The sequence below is a fragment of the Vombatus ursinus genome, unplaced genomic scaffold (assembly GCF_900497805.2).
Source record: "Vombatus ursinus unplaced genomic scaffold, bare-nosed wombat genome assembly UNPS02009062.1, whole genome shotgun sequence".
In the NCBI taxonomy this organism is placed as follows: Eukaryota; Metazoa; Chordata; class Mammalia; order Diprotodontia; family Vombatidae; genus Vombatus; species Vombatus ursinus.
In genome coordinates, this window is record NW_020948840.1 from 13643564 (window position 1) to 13665145 (window position 21582).

General features: G+C 34.9%; 1 protein-coding gene across 1 annotated transcript in view; it reads left to right on the forward strand.

Annotated features, from left to right (window-relative positions):
* The window catches only part of MEMO1 (mediator of cell motility 1), a 127923-nt gene that overhangs the window by 76276 nt on the left and 30065 nt on the right, over positions 1 to 21582 (forward strand). The window contains exons 3-5 of the mRNA XM_027850588.1: positions 312 to 380; positions 8317 to 8429; positions 10144 to 10255. Of these exons, the coding sequence (XP_027706389.1) occupies positions 312 to 380; positions 8317 to 8429; positions 10144 to 10255 (294 nt within the window). The remainder of the gene's footprint in view (positions 1 to 311; positions 381 to 8316; positions 8430 to 10143; positions 10256 to 21582) is intronic.

Consider the following 21582-nt stretch of genomic DNA (forward strand, 5'->3'; position numbering starts at 1 on the left):
TGTGTGTGTGTGTGTGTGTGTGTGTGTGTGTGTGTGTGTGTGTGTGTGTGTGTGTGAGAGTCGGGGGGTATGGGTTATTCTCTTTCCCTTTCCCCTTTATGTTCATCACGTGGTACTTCATCTTCTTTCCCAGTGCCTGTGTACTGGCCTTCCACCATGCTTAGTTCTACTATTGCTACATTATTTCTTGATATTTATTTCAAATCTTGTTATGTTTATCATTCATTTAGTTGTTGCTTTTCCTCTAATATATTCTTACATCTTGATTTTGACACGGATGATTAAGTTTTTGAAATTATTTTGTTTTGTAGCCATGCAGGATATACTTACTGTGGGTCTTGTGCTGCTCATGCTTACAAACAAGTGGATCCATCTATTACGTAAGTAATACAATCAGGTGTTTTCTTTTTCTTTTTTAATTGGGAGAAGTTTGGGAAATGAAAAATAATTGCTTTGTCACAGCAAATTGCTTTTGTGTTTTTTGATTATTTGACTTTAGGAATGGATAATATCCTTACTAATGTTTTTTATGAATTCTTTTCCAGAATTCCTCATACTTCCCTTTTATTTACAATTTAAATTCTCAAATATGTGTCGTAGGATTGCCAGGGGATAAGTCATTTTAACTTCATGTTTTTCTGATAAACCTAAAAATGGAAAAGCACTATGTTGAGTGCTGGTGATACAAGGGCAGAAACTTAACAGAGGCTACCTTCAAGAAGCTTATGTGCTTATTGGGAGGACACAACACATACACAATTACGTGTTGTTCTAATCCCCAAGTGTAATTCAGGGATAGAATGAGCTCTAACAGTTGGACTGATTAAGTGAAGGCTTCACAGAGAGGGCAGCATTTGAACTGAATCATTGAAGGAATGAATCTAAGGATTCTAAGAAGAAATGGGGCTGGAGTGGAGTGGGGTGGATGACTTGTGATGGATGGATGACAGCTCTATACTCTATACAACTTGTGATGGATGGATGACAAACCCAGTATATATGAGAGCTTATAGAGCAGGTAGGTGGTATAGTGGATAGAGGGCTAGACCTGGAATCAGGAAGACCTGAGTTCAGATATGACTCCAGATATTTACTCTGTGACCATAGGCAATTCAATTACCCTCTGCCTACTTCAGTTTCCTTATTTGTAAAAATGGACTTAATAATAGTATCTATGTACCAGGTTTGTTGTGCGGATCAAATGTGGTAATATTTGTAAAGTCCTTTGCAAGCCTTAAAGCGCTATATAAATGCAGTTGTTGTCTTTGTTATTGTTGTTATTGACTAATATGATGTTGTGGATAGGGATCAGTAAGACCTGTTGTTTAAATTATGCTTTTAATATGTACTGTGTATAATTGTAGTTAAGGTATTGATAGAACATTGTTTCCCAACCTTTTACGTTATGTTACACACCTGTGAGTGTCTGAATTTTAGAATGCAAAGCATGGCCTTTTGGGAGTGTAGAGAGAGCTCCTTGTACAACATTTGATGTAAGGATAAGAGAGGGGACAATATTAATTGGGAGTAAAGAGATTGAAAGAGAATCTAAAGAGTAGGCAGAAAAGGCAGAAAGTTTGAGAACATGTCCTCATAGTTTTAGAAAAAAGATTTCTTATTCATTGTCTCTTAGCAGTGGAATGTTGGTAGGAGCAGTGATATATGAAAAGAAAAGTAAAGGAAAAACTGAAGAGATGGAGAGTGAGGTGATTATAGAGATGAGGCCCTGCTCTTATGTCATGTTAATCTCGATTATAAGCCTCTTAAGGAATAAACTGTATCCTAATCATCTTTGTGTCCTCTGTTGTTTACCTAGTTTGCAAATATTAGGTGCTCAGTAAATATTTATTGAATTGAATGTAATCCAACCCTGGCTGACTTGGGCTCCATGTCTTCAGGGTATGTGGTAATGGATAACTTTTAGGAAGCAATATTGGAAATAAAAAATTGACAAAGAGGATGAGAGTAGAGATAATGATGAAAACCTAAGATACAAAGAAAAATTGGAAGTGAAGGTAATGAACATAAGTATAGGAAAAGAGATGAAAAGAACAAAGATGTTAAATAGCATCAGCTGTTAAAAGTGTAAAGACCTAGAGGAAGGGAAGGGATGATTTAGTAAATGCAGAATGTATTAGAAATATTTTATCTAGTAACAGAAGACTATGTTATAAGAAAATAAGCATATTGAGAATTCAGGAAATTTTGAAGTGTACCTATATACAAATATACACATGTATAAAATGACAGAAACTTTATTCCTTTGTCATCTCATGCTATTAAGATAACTTGAGGCTATTGAAAGTTGTACTATTGGAAAACAATGGTCCTATTAAACTAGAAAAGCCTCGTGTGTGTGATCTAGCTTAACTAAATTGAGAAGGATTCATGACTAGCAGGTTGGTTATCAGGTGCTGATTTTTTTTTCATCCATAACTCATGACTAATGTCTTAAGACTGAGAAGTGTTGCCATCTCTACATGCAGTACATTAATATTTGCCTGTTTATTGGGCTTAATCTTGATGGAAAATCTTACATAGAACTTGAACCAACAAAATAGACCTTTGTTTTTGTGATAGCAAATAGTCTTTTATTTAATAGTGACCCTTTAAGGATCATAATTTTATGAACAGATTTATGAGAAGTTGTTGAGCTTGTCTTAATCTAGGAGCAAAATTCTAAACACACACACACACTTGTGTGTGTTTTTCCCTTTGAGAAAAAAAATTTAGTTTTGATTTAAAAATTGTTTTTTAATGACTCACGTGATCATTTGTTAAAGTTAGTGTGGAAACTTGACTTTTCATGTTTGTAAATTGGTATGTCCTATTGCTATTTCAGAGCATTTATTAGATAAAAAGTGCCAGATTTCAGGTAGATAGGTAGAGCATTAAGATGTAAGTATAATTTTGATTCATTCTTTTTCGAAAAGCATTTAGAGAAAGAAGGAATCTCCTCTTGGTAAGGAAGATATTTTATTCTTTAGTTACCATTTCTTCAACTTTTCCCACAAGACTTAAAAAAACAACTGACTGTTTTACATGAGATAAATATTTGACTATTTGGGGGGGGAATGAAGTAACTTAGGAAAATGATAGTTTTCTATATAAATAATGTTCACATACTGTATTTATGTAAATACATGAATGTAGATTCTTTAGAGGCAATATTCTCAGATTAATAAGCCTTATAAGTAAATGCTTCCTAAAGTTTAAAAAAATTTTTTTTTTGCATATAGCAATACTTTGAAAATTTCCTCTTAGATACAAGTATTACATTTAGAATTTGTAAGGATGTCATACATATCTGTAAAACTGACATTTCACTGTGCCCGTTGGGAAAATGGCCAAAGGGATAGGTAGACTATTTGTGAATGAGGAAACACAAACATGAAAAGATGTGAACATCTTTAATAGAGAAATTGAAGTCAAGAAAAGCTTAAGAAATCACATTCTATTCATTTGGATGAAAAAAAAAGGCAAAAAATGATCAAAATGAATGTTGGTGAAACTATGGGGAATTAGGCATGCTAATACATTGATGACTAGCCTGGCACAAACATACATTTTAGAGAACAAAATTCATTAAGTCCTAAAACTAATAACACATTTGGACCCAGTTATTCCAATTTTGTCCCAAAAGCATCAAACATTATTTGTACAAAATAGTCAAAGTTCTGTAGTCACAAGAATTTAGAAAAAAATATATCCAACAAGTGGAGATGGCATAAATTATGACATTAATATAATGGTTTATTATGGTAGTGCAAAAAAACTGTAAATGTGAAGCATACCAGGAAATACAGAAATATCTGTACAAAGTGATGCGATGAGATCAGCAAAACCAGAACTTATATGTACCTTGACTACAACTATATTTTTTAAAAAATAAAATAAATCTAGAGGTAACAGAAACTGAACTACCTGGAAGGGAAAGGGAATAGGCATTTACGTAGTGCCTAAGAGATGCTAAGTGGGTTTTTTTTTCTTTTTTTTTTCTTTTTCTTTTTTTTGGGGGGGATGAGGCATTTGGGGTTAAGTGACTTGCCCAAGATCACACAGCTAGTACGTGTCAAGTGTCTGAGGCTGGATTTGAACTCAGGTCCTCCTGACTCCGAGGTCAGAGCTTTATCCACTGCACCACCTCGCTGTTTCCCCTCCCACCTTAACTTTTTTTTATTTTTTATTTGCATTTTTTAGGTAATTGGGGTTAAGTGACTTGCTCAAGGTCACACAACTAGTAAGTGTCAAGTGTTTGGTCTGAGGCCAGATTTAAATTCAGGTCTTCTTGACTTCAGGGCCAGTGTTCTATCCACTGTGCCACCTAGCTACCCTGATGCTAAGTACTTTTAACAAATATTATCTCATTTGATCCTCACAAGAGCCCTGGAAAGTAGGTGCTATTATCCCCATTTTACAATTGAGGAAACTGAGGCAAACAGGTTAAATTACTTGCCCAGGGTCATACAGCTATTAAGTAGGTAGGGCTGGGTTTGAACTCAGGTCTTCCAGACTCCAGGCCCAGCTCTATCTGCTGTACCACCAGCTGTCTCTGAAGGGATGCTGAGCAAAAGCATTTTGTTGTTCCTTTTTTGTTAGCTGCACCTTGAAAGTATAACGGGTGGGGAACCTTCAACCTTGAGAACCTAGAAGGTCAGCCTGAAGGCCTGAAGGTTCTCCACTCCTGGATAGATTATTTTATTGTTTGTATTTGTACCCTCAGTGTCTAGCACATACTAGATGCTTAGTAAGTGCTTATTGATTGAATGAATTTATTTGGTTCTACCTTAAGTGCTGAAAGTTTGTGTAAGATTTTATTCCTCTTTTCGTGTGCTTATTTGATTGTTTTTGTAAGTGGTTATTACATTTATAATAAAAATTCCTTGTGGGGAAAAAAAGAAAATTTCCTCTAGATGATGGAATTTGTACAAGAAAACCCTTTTTAAATTAGCTAATGAAAAAGTCTTTCAGTTTCACAAAGAATGAGACATTGCTTGTAGTCTAGCTAGCAAATCATTCCTACACCCTCCCCTATCACGTTATTTCTGATTGTCATTAATATGTGAAGATACCACTGTAAAGCCATTCATTAGCTTATTTACATACATTCTTTTCCTTTTCCTTCTATTAAGGGTCTAGTTGGTGAGTTCTGTTATGCTTTTCTTGATGGTTTAGTGACTTCTTTCATTATCCAGTAAATTAAAAAAATAAAAAAGAGTTGATCACATTAACTGCTGACCACATATGTAGTAATTCTTTTCATGTTGCAGAAAACTGATTTGTAGAACAAGTATTATCATTTCTAAAAGTTGAGAGGCATTTATGAGTTAGTCTAAAAGTATTACTGTTGCAGCAGTAGTACAGTGGATAAAGCAGCAGTAGTACAGTGGATAAAGTGCTAGACCTGAAATCAGGAAGACTCATCTTCCTGGGAGTTCAAATCTGGCCTTAGATACGTACTAACTGTGTGACCCTGGGCAAGTCACTTAATCCTGTTTGCCTCAGTTTCCTGTTCTGTAAAGTGAGCTAGAGAAGGAAATGGCAAACTACTCCAGTATCTTTGCCAAGAAAACTCCAAATGGGTCCCTAAAGAGTGAGACACAGTTGAAACAACTGAACATCAACAAGTACTACTTCTATATGCTTGGTTTTTAATTAATGTCTTAATGCTCCAGTGTTTTAATTGACTAGATAGTGAAAATGAATTTGCTTGGAATATACAAAACTCTTGATTAACATTATATTTGGGGAAGTTTAAAGATACAGACACTGAATATAGTTACAAATTTTGTTAAGTTTTAGGGACTAAGGCACCCAAGTGCTATTGACCTTTATTTCTTGGCACAAGCTATAACTTCAGTGTCATCATTTTCTACTTCCCTTCTCTGGTCCTTCCTGTTTCCCGTATAAGCACTTATGAATATAAGCACTTATGAACACTTAGAATGTACTAACCACTTTGTCTAGGAAGCAAAAGATAAGGGAAGAAAATAGAAGAGTTACTAAGTCTCCTGGTGCATGTCAGTCTTTGTGTGTTAGATCTAAGCGGACTCTTCCATATGCCTGTTTAGCTCACTAGTTTAACCCCTTAGTTACCCACATCAATGTGTATGTAGTCCAAGAAGCAATAGTTAGAACCAAACATGGAACAACTGATTGGTTTAAGATTGGAAAAGGAGTATAAGAAGGCTGTATATTGTCACTATTTATTTAAATTACATGCAGAATACATCGTGTGAAATGCGAGGCTGGATGAATCAAAAGCTGGAATTAAGGATGCTGGGAGAAATATCAACAATCTCAGATATGCAGATGATACCACTCTAATGGCAGAAAGTGGAGAAGAATTAAGAAACCTCTTGGTGAAGGTGAAAGAGGAGAGTGTAAAAGCTGGCTTGATGTTTAACATCAAACCATTTTGCAAATGGTCCCATCACTTCCTGGCAAATAGAGGGAAAAGAAATGGAAACTGTGTCAGATTTTTTATTCTTGGGCTCACAGATCACTGCAGAAGGCAGGTTGCAGCCATGAAATTAAAAGGCACTTCCTTCTTGGAATGAAAGCAATGGCAAATCTGGACAGCATACTAAAAAGCAGCAACGTCACATTGCTGACAAAGGTCCACATAGTCAAAGCTGTGGTTTTTCTAGTAGCAATGTATGGCTGTAAAAGTGGACTATAAGAAAAGCTGAGCGCTGCAGAATCAACATTTTTGAATTGTGGTGCTAGAGAAGACTTTTGAAAGGCCTTTGGATAGCAAGTATATCAAATCAGTCAATACTTAAAAGAAATTAATTTAGACTCTTCACTGGAAGGTCAGATATTGAAGCTAAAACTGAAATACTTTCTCCATATAAGAAGAAGATGGGACTCATTGGAAGAGACATTTATGTTGTGAAAGATTGAAAACAAAAGGAAAAGGGATGGCAGAGGGATGAGATGGATAGATAGGATCATGGAAACAACGAACATGGACTTGGACAGACTTCAAGAGATAGTGGAGGATAGAAGAGCCTGTCGTGCCTTGGTCCATGGGGTCTTGAAGAGTCAGACATGACTGAATGACTGAATAACAACAATAAAATCCCCTAACCTTGTAGCAGTTGTTCTAGCCCTCCAAATTGTTGAGTTGCAATGCAGTTTTTTTGAAATGATTATGTTGCTGGAGGGTGGGGTAGGAGGTGGAGGAAGGGGTGGGAGAATCCTTAGTCAACAAATCCTGGTGATAAAATAAAACTAGTCCAATTTTCATCAGTTAAAAAAAGTAGTAAATGTATGAAGACAGGAGAAAGATCATATTCTATGCCATTCTCTATTATCTTTTATCTTTGTGTTGTGCAGTGCTCTAGTGTCTGTGCTTGATTTTTGACACATCATTTGGGAATCTAGTTGTTTTTTTTCCCCCCTGGTGAAGAAATTATCATTCACTGAGAGGCAAAAGCAATTTATCTCTTAGTCTCTACCAAAAAAAAAATGTGTGGTCAACTTTTTTGTTTGTTTTTTAGAGTGCCTTTTACTTGGACTGGAAATAGAGAGGGTAGAGTTTAGTATTGCTTTTACATAATTTTAACTAACAGCATTATATCTGTGGGCTATGAAAAGACAACAAAAATAGTGTTGCCTTACAGAATCTTTTGTAGTTGTGTTTTGTGTAAAAGGCTAGATGTTTATTACTTCAGAAGTACTATTTTCTTAAAAAATTTTAGGTAAAGGTGATTTATTTTATATAGACTTATAATACGTCATTATCTTTACTATTAGAGTATAAGCTTCTTGGGAATAGGGATTCTTTCACATATTTTATTTGTATCCATAGTCCTTTCTTGTTGATTGATGTGAAAATTAGGTAGTGGGTTTAGATTTCCTTTAGCAATATGCATTTACTACAAATTTAAAATGGCAAGTTCCTTTAAATTTTGTAAGAGAAACATAGGATAATTTCCTCTTGGGTTGATTTCAGAGAGTCTTTCATTTCTTTTATTATATGATGATCACCACTACTTTAGACCAGAAATTTGAATAGAGCTTTAGTTACTTTTTCCCATTTTGAGTAGATTAACTTTGTTGACCACTTGAATTTTTTTCCCTCGGGGTCCAGTGATGATCCTGTTGAGTATCCCATTCTATATGAGGGAGAGACTTGTAATTGTACCTGTATGGCAGGAGAGATTCTCACTAGATAATGAAACCAAATAGAAAAAAAAAGTAATACTGCATATAATTTTGATCACTTTTTTCAGATTTCTTTTTTTATTGGAGCATGTTTTTGTAGAAGTTCAATTTTCCTGTGTTTGTTTTTTGTTTAAATTGCCCTAGCCGGAGAATATTCATCCTTGGGCCTTCCCATCATGTGCCCCTATCTCGATGTGCACTTTCCAGTGTGGATATATATAGAACACCTTTGTATGACCTTCGTATTGATCAAAAGAGTAAGTATGTAGTAAGCTTGCAGTTTGTTACATAGCTTTTGTTTTAGTGGTAGGTATTTTAGAATCTTAAATGAAAGGATCTGAATATTTTTTTAATTGAAATTCATTGATAATAACAAATAGTGATTTTCTTGAGAAACCTATCAGACAAACAGGCCTGTCAATTTTGTCCCAGAATTTTTTAAAAAAAGAGATAAGCATGTTTTTAGCAAAAAAAATAACACTGGAGGTCAAGAGTTAAGATATTTGTATCACTGTGTAATATTCAGGGCAACATAATCAACATTTTTAATCCCCAGTTTCATAGTTGTAAAAAATTGTCCTTTGCACTCCTTTAAAGAAAACTGTCATATAAATTTACCATGCATGTTATTTTTGTCTCTGCTTAAGATTTTTAAAAATTAAAATACGAATAAAAATAATTTCTGTATAGATATACATGACATTATACAATAGAAACATTAAACATATTTTGGAAATAACATTTTATTTCAAATGAAATCGGGAACCTTGGCATTTACTAACGTCTTGTGGTGGTGTATCATTTTATAAAGCAAAGAAACTCTTTAATCATTTTTTTTCTTTGTCAGGGCAAGGGTTAATGGTTGATTTCTGTAGATTAGGTTTGCTTATAATGAAGATATACTTACATTTTTGCAGTAATAGGATTTTGTTTTTAGAATAGAGCTTTGTTATTACTATGTCTTCTATTTTGGTTGTTTTCTAGAGAACACACATTATTTTGAAAATATTATAGCATTAAAATATTCTTGGTTTTAGATAGTGTAGGAAGACGTTTTTAAACCAGCAGTTTTGAGAGAAATGGTCACTCCACTATTTGTCTTTTATAATATTTGTAAATTCTTTTTAGCAGAGTATCTCTAATAATGGTGGGGTGTTGTTAGTTTGTGTGTGTGTGTGTATGTGTGTGTGTGTGTGTGTGTATGTGTGGGTATGTGTGTTTTATGGTAGAATAAAAATGTTAAACTCAAGGGTTTTAAGAATTAAATACCATTTCTTCTTTTGCTTTAAAAAAAAAAAAAACCCTGACACTTTTAACAGCAGTGTTACTTAATATTGTGTGACATGCCTTTGATTATGAGACCTTTTAAGCTGGTGTGATGCCTCACTAAATTAATGTTCTGATCTTCCATGAACTTCATTTTGAAGTTCTGAGAGAATACTCTGCTTATATACTGGAGAGTTTCCATCTTTTGGTGTGTTGCCAACATGTCTGTTCCTAACACGCTGGAGGGAGTGAGACTGAAAGTCCTGTAAATTCCTTGTCTGTCATTAACCTGGTGAGTAGGTAGACCAGTGTTTTTCCATGTTTCAACAGTAGCTCATTTTATCAGCTGTGTTTTGCCAGGCCATGTTAACTAAACTTAAAAGCCCCAGACACAAAGGTGACTTTATATAATATGAATGTAGCTGTTTTACAATTGAAAATGTTTTTTTTTAACTGCTTATCCAAGCCCTGTTTAAGGAGCATAAGCAACTACACCCTAGTCTTTGTATAACATAAATATGTCTTTTTGCCTTGTAAAATGTTGCCTACATTTACATGAGAAGATTAAAGAGAGTGCTGTGTGATCAAAGCCATTCCCCCACATTTACACCCATCCCATGCAAGTGGTTTTGTGTCTTGTTCCTTACTTCCAATGAGGGTACATGCTAATGTGTTTGTTTTTAATATATTTTGAAATTTTTTCAGTTTATGGAGAGCTATGGAAGACAGGAATGTTTGAGCGCATGTCTCTGCAGACAGATGAAGATGAACACAGTATTGAAATGCATTTGCCTTATACTGCTAAAGCCATGGAAAGGTATATTGTTTAAAATATGTCAGTCCACAAGAAAATATACATGTGAGTTAATTTGGATGAAGTAATTTGTTGGACAAAGAATTATAATCTTTCTTTGATTTATTTGAACTTAAATGAAATAAACATTTGAGATTGGATTTTCTTGACAGTGATAGGTCAATTTGTTTGTAAAATATGAGTACTTTGGTTCAACTGATTATTTTGTTAGTGTGATAAAGCCGACTTAGCTAACCTTCTATTAAATGAGGATTTCTCTAAACTAGTATCTTCCTTCCATATATTGGAAAAGAACTTAAAGCTAATCTGCATAAAATCGAAGAGAGCTCACTCCCTTATAGGTTGTTCCGTTGTTACACAGCTTTAGTTATTAGAAAATTTTCTTATATTGAGCCAAAATATACTTTCCTCTAACTCTTATTGTTTGGTTCTGTCCTCTGGAGCTATACAGACTCTCAACTACACGACAGCCTAAAAATATTTTTGAAGAGAGATATTATGTTTTTCCTTAGTTTTTTCTTCTAGGTTAACATCTGAAGGTCCTTCACCCCTTCCTAATAACATGATTTCCAAATAGTCATCATCCTGATAACAGCCCTTCTGGATATGCTCTAGTTTGTAAATTTTCCTGTTAAAGTGGGGCACCTTGAATAGAACACAGTATTCCACAGTTCCTCTGACTTGAGTACTGTGAAACTATTATCTCCCTTGATCAGTACTCTATTCATAGAGACATACAGTCTTGATTGGAGAAGGAACAATTTGTTGATTTGATTTATTAATACAGCACAAGTTTATATTAATCACTTGGCTTATTTTAGATTTGTGGTCAACTGAAATCAAGTCTTATTCTCATTGTTTTCAAATCAGGTAGCCTTCCTAGCCTAAGAATTCTGCCATTAAATTTTTGAATCTAAATATAATTCTTTACATTTATTTCTATAACATTTCATGTAGTTGGTTTTGGTCCATTGTTACACTTTTTGAGAGCGTATTGACTCCTGGTTCTGTTACCAAGTGTATTAGCAATTGTTCCCACAAATTTGATAGTTTCTTCCTTCCTTCCTTCCTCCCTCCCTCCTTCCCTCCATCTTTCTTTCCCTTTTATATCTCTTGATAAGGCATTGCCATTCTCCTGATGACTAAAATACAATTTCGGTATGAAATATATTTTATTCCAGTTCTTTGGAAATTGATAATACATATTAGTTATCTACTACGAAGTTGGAACAATTATTCTGTCCCATTCCTTAAACTTGCCAGATAACATCAAGTTCTTAACTGCTCTTTAACATATAGTAAATTCCATGTTAGATTCTATAAGCTTTAGTAATGCTGAAAAATAAGATGACAACCATACCTTGAAATTCTTATATTTTTTTAAATAAAAGACTTTGATACTTACAATATTTAGCTTTCAGAAGAGTAATTGCATTTCAGGAGATTAATCCACCCTTCTTCCCCTCCTCTTACTTCCCTCCTCTGCATCTCTTAAGGTTAAACTAGGACATGTAGAAGCCATCTAGTTTACTAGAAAAATGTAGTTAACTAGGAAAGTTTATAACATCACATCATAGCTTCTCCTTTGCATTTTGCTCTGTTAAATAAGTTTTTTTATTGCTACTTTTCTCCCAGACTTTTGGAGCTATTGGAATGTTTTTTAATAACTTGGAAAGTGTAAGAATGAGAAATATAGTACTTTAAAACTGTTTATGTTCACTGTAAAAAAAATCATTATTACTGTAGCAATGTAACACATTTTGGTGCTGCCAACATTTGGCATGCAGACATCTTGAAAACACAACGCAGTGTATTTACGTCTGTTTTATCTCATGCCTTAAATAGTCTTATAAATTCAGCAGAACTGGAAGGTGATAATTATTTTGGAGATATTAGAAGAATACCTCTCAGAAGCGTACTCTGTATTCTTGTCAGAGTTACCTAGAAAATCTTGATTTTATTTGAATTATTTAAATATCCCAGTAAAATATTAAAACACATTGTACTTACTCCATACTTGGGGGCTGGTGGGACCATGGGAGAGCCTGTAGGGGAGTGGAAAGGAACGAATAGGACATTAACTTTGGTATCCTTTTCAGATTCTTATTTGTATCTTACTAGCTAGCTGCTTATAAAGTTTTACCTTTATATTGTTTTTCTTCTTTTTTATCTTGTCTTAACTTAAGCAAACTAAGGACAAGGTTGGAGATAAAAACCACATATTAAAATCTTGATAGTGAGTTAACCCATCTTTCTATTAAATTAACCAATGGAATTTAATGTTTTTGGAGATACTTTAGAAACTATCGATTTTTAGTTCAAGAATATCAGTCATAATATAATATATTTCAGTTTGCTTTCCATTTTCCCCTCAAGCTATCCCTTTAAAAATACTCTTTGACTTCTGATGTATTGTGAAAGAGCCTCAATTAGGTACAGCATATTCTTTATACTTGCTCATCATCCTTTTAACAAATAAGGTGTGCCTGAGGCTCTGGGCATTCTTCTATCTGATAGTAGTAGCCATGGCATCCCATAGGAGATTTTTTTTTGAAATGCACAACTTAACAGAAATTATTTGAAAATTTGAAATTCTGAATGTTAAAAAAAGTTCTCCAGTATTTGGTTAAAGAAAAATACTGTTTTCTTAGAGCAACATTGATTACTATTCAAATAGTCCCAATATATTCTGTTTTTATATCAGTGAATATCACTTTTTAAGAGGGATATTTGCAATACTGGAATATGTGTAGTAGATGGCAACCATGATGAAAAAAGTCTAAAAATTCATATCATATGAAGCTCTGCTGAAAGAAACTGGAGTTATAAATGACAAATGCTAGAGGCACTGTGGAAAAACAGCTACATTAATGTCCATCTCAAGCTGGAAACAGGTCTCCTTGTTCTTGAAAGCTATTTGAAACTAAATATTCTTTGAAAACTATTAAACTTTGCTTTAACCCAGCTATACTACTACTAAGTCTGTATTCCAAAGAGATCAAAGAAAGAGGAAAAGGACACATATATATAGAAAAAAAATTTATAGCAGGTTTTTGGTTTTGTTTTGTTTTTGGACTAGGCAGTGGGGTTAAGTGACTTGCCCAGGGTCACACAGCTAGTAAGTATCTGAGGTTGGATTTGAACTCAGGTCCATCTGACTGCAGGGTTGGTATGCTGTCCACTGTGCCACCTCACTGCCCCCAGTAAAATTGGAAACCAAGGGAGTGTCTATATCATTGGAGGAATGGCTAAATAAATTATGGTATATTAACATGATGGAGTACTATTGTACTGTAAGAAATAATCAAGGAGTGGTTGGGAAGACTTGTATAAAATTACATATAATGAAGTGAGTAGAACAATTTATACAATACAATATTAGAACAACACCATGACCAACCATGATTCTAGAGGTCTCATGATGAAGCAGGCTGTACACCTCTTGATAGAAAGTTGATGGACTAGCTCAGAGTGCAGATTGAGACCTACATACATGCACATACACACACACAAATGTACATGTGCATGCATACACATTTATTTATTTTACGTGGCCAATGTGAGAATTTGTTTTTCTTGATTATACCTGTTTGTAACAGGGAATTTTTTTCTTGTCTGGAGTAAGATTGTGGGGAGAGAAGGCAGATCTTTGTTTTAAATTTTTTAAAAGATGTTTATGTTTGGGAAGAATTAAGGGAGACAACATAGCTGTCTTCAAATATGTGAAGGATCACCACATAGAACAGGGATTAGATTTATGTAGGTTCAGAGGGCACAAGTAAGATGGAATTATTTGTTCAGGGCTACCTCATTGGATAATAAGATCCCAGTTATTGGAATTGTTCCCATAGGGTCTGGATGATCTCTTTTCAAGAATGTTGAGGAAGGGGTTTCCTAGATAGATTAAGGAGATTGGATTAGATCATCTCTAAAGATTCCTTTCTGGCAGGTGGGTAATGCAGTGGGTAATACCGTGTCTGGCCAGGAGTCAGGAAGACTCATCTTCCTGAGTTCAAATTGGGGATTGGAAGGGACAGTTAGGTGGCACAGTAGATAGAGCACTGGCCCTGAAGTCAGGAGGACCTGAGTTCAAATACGGTCTCAGACACATAATATTTCCTAGCTATGTGACTCTGGGCAAGTCACTTAACCCCAATTGCCTCACCAAAAAACAAAACAAAACAAAACAGACAAATTGGGGATCAGACACTAGCTGTGTGACCATGGGCAAGTCACTTAACTCTGTTTGCTTCAGTCTCCTCATTCAGTAAAAATGAACTGGAGAAGGAAATGGCAAACCACTCCAGTATGTTTGCCAAGAAAATCCTAAATAGGGTCATGAAGAGTTGGACATGACTAAACAATAGCAACAAAGATTCTTTCTTTTTTTTTTTTCTCTTTAGTTTTTTTTTTTTTTTTTTTAAGGCAATTGGGGTTAAGTGACTTGCCCAGGGTCACACAGCTAGTACGTGTCAAGTGTTTGGTCTGAGGTCGGATTTGAACTCAGGTCCTCCTGACTTCAGGGCTGGTGCTCTATCCACTGCGCCACCTAGCTGCCCCAACAAGGATTCTTTCTAAATTAAAGTTTGTGAATTGTTTCAAATAATGAATACTCGATTCACTGATTTTAATAAATAGCCATTATTTTATTATTCAGGAGCACTAATTTGAGCAGATTGAATATCCATTCCTTTGATGTGTTCTTTTCCCCTTGAATATAAAAATATGAGTACTTTCTGTGATTTCTCTTTGGGAATAAATTTTAAAAGTCAGCATTTAGAAATTGGAGCCAGTTAGGTACAGTAGAATTTTAGAAACTTATTTTTACCTTACATGGCATCTCTTGATCTCTAGGTTTTACCCCTTAAGTTATATAAAAGATAATTGTTTTTATAATTACAATTTATTAGAACTATGGAATATGATTTTAAAGTGGGAGAAAACACTGGAATTTAGTAAACTTCAGTGTTAGTCTTGGTGTCCTGGTTAAATTTCATAATTAGATTCACAATAGGTAGACATAGTTAATTTTTCAAAATAGGTTTTAGGGCAATCTCTTATTTTCTTCAAAGGCCACTTTCTATACAAAGCCTTTTCTGATCTCTATCACTCCTCCTCTTGCCCCCAGGGAGCTTGCAATCTGTAAATGAGTGAATAACTAAGCATTTATATACTGGACACTAATCACAAAGATGCCAATAGAAAAGTAAGACAGTCCCTGCTTTTAAAGGAGCTGATGATTTCATTAGGGAGAGACCAATATACAGCAGGGTTCAACCATAGGGCACATGGAAATACACAGTGGTCCTTAGGGTGCTGTGCCAAGGCAGATGGTAATGTATCTTTATTTTTGTCATTTCCATTAATAAAACCATATCCATTTTTGATGTTGAACCATTTGACGGAACCAAGGACTTTGGTTTTGAGAATTTTGTTTTCTGGGTCTTTAGCAGTTCAGGCTGCTGAACTGGTAAGGTAGCTTTGGTGCCTGCAGAAGCCCTACAAAGGGCTGTTGACCTGGGGTGTTCTGCCCTTTTGGATAAAGGGTCTTGAACTGTCTTAACCAGGGTACGGCAGTGAATTTGCCCCTTCCTTTTCACCTTGCTGCTTCATATAACAGGCTAGCTGGCCTGCCCAGGTGGCATCAGTTAACTTCCAGTTGGTATTCTTTTTGGTGGGGATGTTCTAACCCTCCCCAGGATGATGGCTTCTGCACCCGGGTGGTAGCAGAGCAATACAACTTGCTATTTGTGGGATGCTGGAGCTTACTTTAAATTTTAATAGGGGGACAAAACACATTTAGGGGAATGGTAGCCAGATAAAGGAGTTTTTGTCTTATTACATTAATGGTAAGTGGAGCCATAGGAGAGTTTATTGTCACACTCCTTCCAGAAGCAATGGTTCTGTTGATTTGATTACTATTATCAGAGCAAGAGGTGGCAGAGACTCGGGGTGTACAGCCAGTTGATGACAAGATATCCCAAGATGTCTGGGCATGATCTAGAGCCAGCTAGATAGATTAAGTTAAGTTAAGTTAAGTTAAGTTTAAGATTAAGTTTTGGTGAGTTTGCTTCCACAGGGTGGAGTTCCAGAGCCAAGTGGGCAAACTCATCCAAAGAGAGAGCTGTGGTCTCAAATCTGCAGAGAGGGTACTCTTACAGGTTGGGGTGGTTGCAGGGATCAGAAGGGCAAAGGGAGCAGATGGCAAGATGTCTCAAGGTGTTTGGGGTGGATAGATAGGAAGAATACAACCAGTCAATAAAGAGTTATAACTTATTTCCATATACACACAAAAACTGAAGAGGTAAAAATAAGAATGATTATTAAGATGATTTTTTAAAAATTACTAAAAAACATTTAAAATCTAGAAGAACTAAAAATTTAAAAAATATTACTAAAATAATCCTATTCTCAAATATGGGTTTTTACTGAAAACATAAATTTGAAAGTAATTGAGAAGGAATGTAAGACAGACACATTAGAGGGCTGCACCAAAGCTTCACTACTAATTAATTATCATTATAGAAATTTTTATTCAGCAATCTTTCCTTTCTTGAGCTTAGGCTTCATAGTTCTCTTTCCAGCCACTTCCTTGTGAGCAGAGATGGTTTCATTTTTTGTCTTTGTATTCCCATAGTGGCATAAGAAAAGGCAGCTAATAAATGATTAATTGAATTGTAGCTTAGATTTGCTCTAGATTCTAATATTTTGTTAATTTGTAAATTTTCTGATGATAGTGTAATGATCACAACTGTGGAGGCTAGAAAAAATAGTGTCTGGAAATAATGTCTGGGAGCTCTTTTCAGGTGTAATGAAATGCTGGTTTTGACAGGGAGTGGAAGTGGAATGGCATTTCCAGAACAGTAAAGGAAATAAACCAGAAGTTTTAAAATTTTTTCCAGTGGTTAATTGGTTGGTTTAAATTCTGTTTAGAACTACCACCATTATATGACTGTGCCCTTTTTTGTTTTACTTTTCTGTTTATAATTGTTTGAATAGATCTGAATAAATTATATATCAAGCATAGTACCTATTTTAGGTATTTAGAGCAAGTAATTTTGTTGTTCTCTAAAGTTATTTCTAATTTTTTCTCATGTTTACTTTTATTTCTAGTTTTTCCCTACTCCACACTTTATTCCTTTTAAATATTACCCACTCCTCAGTGGGGAACCATTTTTCAGAAATTGAAGAAAATGATATTGCTCAAGGTGGAAATTTCTTTAGTTGGTGGAGCTATAATCCATTCATTTTAATGCTTATGCTGAAAAGCAAGAACAATAGATGAGCAATGCAAATGAATAAAAGTATGTTTGACTTGTATTAAAATACAGATTTACTATACTTAGATGAATTCACTAGTTTTTTACAGCTATTTTCTAACTAAAAAGAGGATGAAAAATTTTGTATAGTTCATATACAACTACTTATAGCAGGCCATAGGTAATTTCCCTTCCAATATGCCTATAGTATTTTATTGTATTAAACTCTTCATAAGTTTTTTTCTAAATTTTCATGATTTTAGGTTGCCTAATATTAATACTTCATATTCTAAAGGCTTTTAACAGAGGTTGGGGGTGGTATTTATTCAAATGCTTCAAGTATCTATGATTTGCCAGTGTGCTGATTTAGATAGCAACCTTCACAAAGGTGATTATGTGGAGGGAAAAATTCTTTCATTTCTCCTTGAAGTAGGAGAGAAAAAAGTGGTCTTGCAAGAGAACATGAAAATAAATATATTATGCATTTGAATATTAATCAACAGTTGAAGAAAATAGTCCAGGCTTCATCCCTCCAAGTGATTTTTGAATCTTAGACACTTTTCTTCTAAATATGAAGAAGTTATTACAGCAATATTTCTTAATGCTTTTCATTCTTTGACATACCTAGATACAGTTAGGTAACAAGGGACTAAAGAGTAAAATATACAAAGAGTGGTAGAAAATTGTGGAAAAACAAGAGAAAGAAAAATGGAGAAAAGGGTAAGCCTAATCTTGCTTTTGTGCATGGTGTGTGAATTTCTTTCTGTATAAGCGGATTTAATGGCTCCAAGCTGGAGCTGATTGACAAGTGTGGCTGAGTCGCCTGGAGACAGGTCACATTGTTAGCAAAGAACTATGTTTTTTAGAGTAGTTCAGAAGGGGTTGTTCGAGTGAGGGAATAACTTTTCATTCTATTAGACTTTCAGCTATCTCACTAGAGGAATGAGAGATAGGGTATTACTAACTGTACTATATTCTAGGTTTCCTGCTTCAGGTGTCCCTCCCTCCAAAACAAAAAAAAAAGGCAAAAACCCAACAACAACCCAACAATAACAAAAAAAAGGTACTTACTCAGTTACATTCTGTACCTTCATACCGTAATTTCATTAAGGATCTCTTTAACTGTTCCTAGTTAGGAAACAGTATCTCAGTCACTATAGGTACTTTGTAGAATGTGACTAAAGTGGGAGTGGGTATTGTTCTTGAAACTTAGAGATCTCTGGTGACTATGAGATTAATGCACTTATATCAGGAGTATTTCAATTGATAATGGAATGCGATAATCTTCCCCCCCTTTTTTTTCTTATCATCTGAGAACTCTTTGTGACTATTCTTTACTTAAGCAAGGTGTGAAGGGTTAAGAAAGCACCCATTTAATTTTCTTTCTTTCTTTCACTTTCTTTAAAGAAAGACAGACTCCTTTGTCAATTTCTTCACTTTTTTATGCTCCATAGATAGAGATATTGTCGAAAGAGCATAGCAAGTGAGTCTGCATACCTATTTATTTTGTGATTAACAGTCATAGGATTTGAATCTTGTATGGACGATAGAAATCCCCCATTTTGCATAGGAAGAAATTGAGACACAGATAGTAACAGAGTTCAGATTTAAACCCATGTTTTCTGACTTTAAATCAAATATCCTTTCAACTACATTCATTTTAGGGGGCTTTTTAAGGTGGAGGTGATATTCTACTCCAGAATGTAACCCGACACTGTGGAATTAAGTTACTTAAGGCCATGTTTCTCAAACTAGTGTGGCCAGTGGAACATGATAAGGCAGGAGCTACGTAGCTGGAACATACAAATGTTTGTTCTAGGGGGTGGGAAACAATATGCTTTAGTAGTTGACAACATTTTGGAAGAAAATAGAGAAAATTCAATATTTTCATGCTGAAAATTTACCATACATAAATACTCATAAACATATTTTGTATTGCCTGTTTTCTCACATTTTCTCACTGAGCCCTTATTTTATATCATAGAACACTGTGAAATGTTGGTTTAAGGAATATTTAATATTAGGTATTTTTAAATACTCTTTAATTGCATCTCTGCTGCACATCAATTAAATGTCCTGACTCCATGGGAAAATTTGACCCTTAGACATGAGTCTTAACATCAGAAAACATTTATTAAGTGTTTTATTTGCTCATGGTATCATGTTAGGTCTTGTATAGAGCAACATTGGACAGGTATTTCTGATATCTAAAGTTTTGTAATCTGGGGCAGACAATATCTTTCTATCTTCCTAAGTAAAATGCTGTTAAAACAATAAACATTGAATAGCTAACATGTAAGCAAATTCATTACCACTGAAACATTAGAAAGAAAGGTTCTGGTTAGCTAATGTATTTTGGTCCATTTTAATTATTCTTTATCTGGTCACACCAACTTCTTCAACAATAAAAGAAAGGTCCCATTAAGTTCTTTCTTTCTTCCCTAAAAATTTAACATTCGTGCTGTATGATAAAAGGCTAAGATAGAGGAATCAGTGAAGGGTAGTATTATGTTGGTCTCAGTTCTAACTCCAGTCAGGAGTTGGTGAAGTAGAAGTGACATGAAATTTGGAAGCAAGTGATTGCCAGCCAAGAAATGCCCAAATATGCTGAGATGTGTGCTAAACTTGAGAAGAGTAACCTTCAAAAAGCTTAGAGGTATAAACAGCATGTTAATGTAACTTCAGAAATGGTGGCACGCAAGTAAAAGAAGCTGTTAAAGGCATTCTGATTGTATAACTATGGAAGACTTTGAAGATAAAGAAAAGAGAAAATACTGAGGAAGGTTGATATACCTGCAAAGAGAACTCTCTAACATTGTTTTAAAGGATCTTTTGTAAAAGATGAGATGAAGGTTGCTTAACTAAGAACAAATACAGGAGAGTATTAAAAAGGCTAAAGTGCTAAATAAACTGAAATTTCACAGATTTTAAGGGCTTATTTATGTCCTACCAAGAAGAGGAATAAGGAAGGGATAGTCCCCTTACTTGGGGTAGGTTATATAAAGTTAAGTGATGATGATGATAATAATAGTTCATATTTATATAGAACTTGGTCATTTATATAATGCTCTCCTTACAATATAGGTACTGCAAGCATCATTTTTCCCATTTTACAGATGAGGCAGTTGAGCTTAGAGAGAGTAAGTCACATAGCTAGGTGGTGGTAGAGTCAAGGCTTGAACCTCAGGTCTTTTGACTCCCAAGTCCTGTTCTCTTTTTGTTATACTAAGTTGACTTTCTCCAAGAATAATACTATATTCTCTAAGAGTAATATTGATTACAAGGTACTCTCCCATGCATTATCTCACTTGGTTTTCATAACTATGTGATAGTTAAATTAGGTATTGGTCTCCATTTTACTGATGAAGTGACCAGGGCTTCTAGAAATTGAGTAGCTGATAAGATTACTTGAACTCAGTTTTTCTGATGCCAGGCCCTTTTTTCTTTTCACCTATGCCATATCTCCTGTCACATGACAGAAAGCAGAATTACTCAGCTCATGTAGTGGTTCTGTTTTCTTTCTTAAGAATAATCATTCACATGGCTCAGAAGTAATTAAGGCTGGAGAGAAATGAGGAGATAAAACTTAACTGCTTTAAATGGATTGAAATCTCTTGGGTCATACTATTGTGTTCCACAGAAAAATGCTAAGACCTAAGAAAATGAGGGCTTTGGAACTTGTTTGGGCCTTCAGGATTTGCAGGGACCAGTGTATTCTGGACAAGCCCTGGCAGCAGTTGGGCCTAATGAAGGGATTGCCCAAAGTTGGGGCACACTGGTTATGATGAAGATCAAACAGGTGTCCACATGTACTGTGGCAGGGGAGTAGTGTAAGCAACGTCTTGACTTCCAGAGAGGACAAAAAGGAGTTATTGTTTCAGTATTGTGGAAGTTGGCTGATACCTGAGACAAATTAGAATGACCAAAAGCATAGAAAAGATCTGAGTCATAAGCTAATGTGAATCCTGAAGGCAGGTGAGACTCAAGTGACATTCATGGTGGACAAAATTTATTCCTGATAGGGCTTCTACATGCATTAAGACCTTTTGAACCACCAGAATGATGTGGCTG